Source organism: Vigna umbellata, chromosome 9 (assembly GCF_029865625.1).
Source record: "Vigna umbellata cultivar VRB3 chromosome 9, Vumbellata_1.0, whole genome shotgun sequence".
Classification (NCBI taxonomy): domain Eukaryota; kingdom Viridiplantae; phylum Streptophyta; class Magnoliopsida; order Fabales; family Fabaceae; genus Vigna; species Vigna umbellata.
In genome coordinates, this window is record NC_142173.1 from 9,299,680 (window position 1) to 9,302,125 (window position 2,446).

A 2,446-nucleotide genomic window follows, 5' to 3' on the forward strand; every position below is an offset into this window, starting at 1 on the left:
CTATCTCCATCCTTCATCAACTATTGATGCACCACTTGACTTTCATCTTTCAAGAATATCAGAACTCTGGTAACTGATGAAACTCAAATTTGTTTGGGATTTGAGAAAATGGAGCTTGAAAAGACAACAACCGAACCCCTTGCATCATTTGCTTATTCCCTTTTCCTCCTAATACCTTTGAATCACCATAACCACTGTAATTTTAATACCTTTGAAAATACACATTGCTTAACTTTGCCAGTTTTGAATGTCAAACAATATCTTTGGATTTAATTAACAAGCTCGTTCAAGCTAATATAAAAAGCAGACAAATGCAAATTATAGCAAAGAGGATATCAAAATATTCAACAGGGTAACACCCCCCATGAACAACATTGCTTAAATCACCACTCATCAAAGATACAAATGACATGGCCAAGGAATAAATACGCTTGGACTTCAATCTATATATCTATAGTATATACAATAGCAACAACAAAAGTAAAATGTTAACAGTAGTGACCAGTCATAAGCACCACTTGACAAAGGGACCTTTTAACTAGCGAATCACCACTTGAAAAGGGATGTCTGTGACTATAATCCTCCGCTTCTCAAATATGTAGTTCCTCCTTTCCTATCTCATCATGGAGGTTAAGGACTGAAATGCAACTTCATCACAGGGTATGGTAAGTCCCATGTCATGGTTGAAGCCAAACTCCTCCTCAGCTCTTTGGAGCAGGCTTTGAAACTGTGGATGAGCCAGCCATGAGATTGGGATAATGTATCTGGTTCTGTTCTCCCCAACATAGACAGCAAAATGGCCTTTTGGTACATCATCAGGGAGACCCTCTTCATTGTAAGTCTGCTTCTTGCCAAAACTTGAGCATCTTTTGACAATTTGCTTGAGAACAACAGCTTGTGGTAGTTTATTGGATTTTTTGATGGCCATTATGTTGCTCTTGCACTTCAAACTTAGAATTTTTTTGTCTGAGAGGGTTTGAGAAGTGTGGATTATGGGATAGAGTGGAGGGGTATTTATGGTGAGATATTACAGTGGAAGAGAGAACCAAAGTCATGTGGGTGTGGGGACTGGTAGCAGACCAAAGTGTTTTAGGCTAAACTTGTTTATCAGGGAACGCAAGTTCCAACACCAGTGAACGTTTGTTTGCCTGCTCCTTCCCCAATAGACATTGTGGGCCACTTTTCCTCTTAACTCAAAATTTTTCCATCACTTTGTCTCCATTCACTCATCCTTTTATCATGTCGGAATTTTTCACTTGCACACATTCAGTTTTCCATCTTTTCTTGCTCCTGCTGGATGCTGCATCTCAGCATTTTCGCCAAGTAATCATAAAGGGCAAGTGGCACAATATACGTTCTCCTTCTTTAGTTTGTAATCTGATCAAATTCAACAGTGTTAATTAGTACAGATAGAGTCCCAAACATAGTAAAAATAAACATGGTATTTTCAGACGTGTCTCTATTGCATTAAGTGGCTAGGTTTTATGCTTCAAACATGGTACTTTCGTTGATATGTTTTGGTTTTGGTATCTACCTTAATTGCCATATACCAAATTGACACTTTCACAACTAATCAGTTAATTAGGCGTGTAGGAAACACAGATAAGGTGAAAATCGTTTTCAAATTGAAGGAAAGCTTAAAGCCTATATGGAACATGTCCTAGAGCTATTTATCATAGCATTCAATTGCATTGCCATTTTGGGTTCCTCGTCCTGTAGTGTTATATTTTACTATTTTGAAGCAATCATGTACAATGACACTACCAAATACTGCTATTCTGAGCCGTGTACTTTGTTAATAGAACAGAAGCAGTCTCTATTTAAGACGAGACTGGTACTTAAACACATGCAATTCTCACTTAGAAGGAGGAAATCTGCTAGAAATATCCGAGTTCAAGTTAACTTTATCAACAGCATTTGTGGTAGGAGTTATAGGTTATGAACTGAATTGGGTTGATAAAAAATATCTTCAACTTAGACTTCTTAATAAATGGGCACTGTTGGATTCACTAAAACAAGATGCTAAAAGTCTCAAATATATTAATCAAAAGCTTCAAATGAATTAAAAAGTAATATTTCCTTTTACACAAACTTTCATTACCAAGTATCAATACTAAAATATATCTACAACAAATTTTATAACTTCAATCATAAACCTTATTATAAAATCTTGAAGGTGGTATTGAAAGATTGAGGCGTTTGTCAGATAGGTTGTTACATAAATTTTTACATGATAATTGAATAATGTATCAGCAAATTGTCTAACTTTTTTATTATTGAGACTTTTAATCCAACCTTATATCAACTCACATATTTTTTTTCTTAAGTGACTCTTATAGAAAATTTTCAGCAGTAAACTCTTTCATATTTTTATTATCATCAATTTTATCTTCTAAAACTACCTTTTAATATTAACACAATTTTTTATTTGAATATATATATATAT

General features: G+C 34.8%; 1 protein-coding gene across 1 annotated transcript; it reads right to left on the reverse strand.

The window, feature by feature from the left end:
* Positions 1–347: 347 nt before the first annotated feature.
* LOC148192481 (protein SMALL AUXIN UP-REGULATED RNA 12-like) lies at positions 348–960 on the reverse strand. The gene has a single exon (XM_088099075.1). It carries the CDS (start codon positions 926–928, stop codon positions 614–616), a length of 315 nt encoding a protein of 104 aa, XP_087955201.1. The 5' UTR covers positions 929–960; the 3' UTR covers positions 348–613.
* Positions 961–2,446: the final 1,486 nt, after the last annotated feature.

Bases quoted from the DNA above. Each gene is read 5' to 3' on its own strand.
- LOC148192481 (XM_088099075.1), bottom strand. From the start codon at position 928: ATGGCCATCAAAAAATCCAATAAACTACCACAAGCTGTTGTTCTCAAG.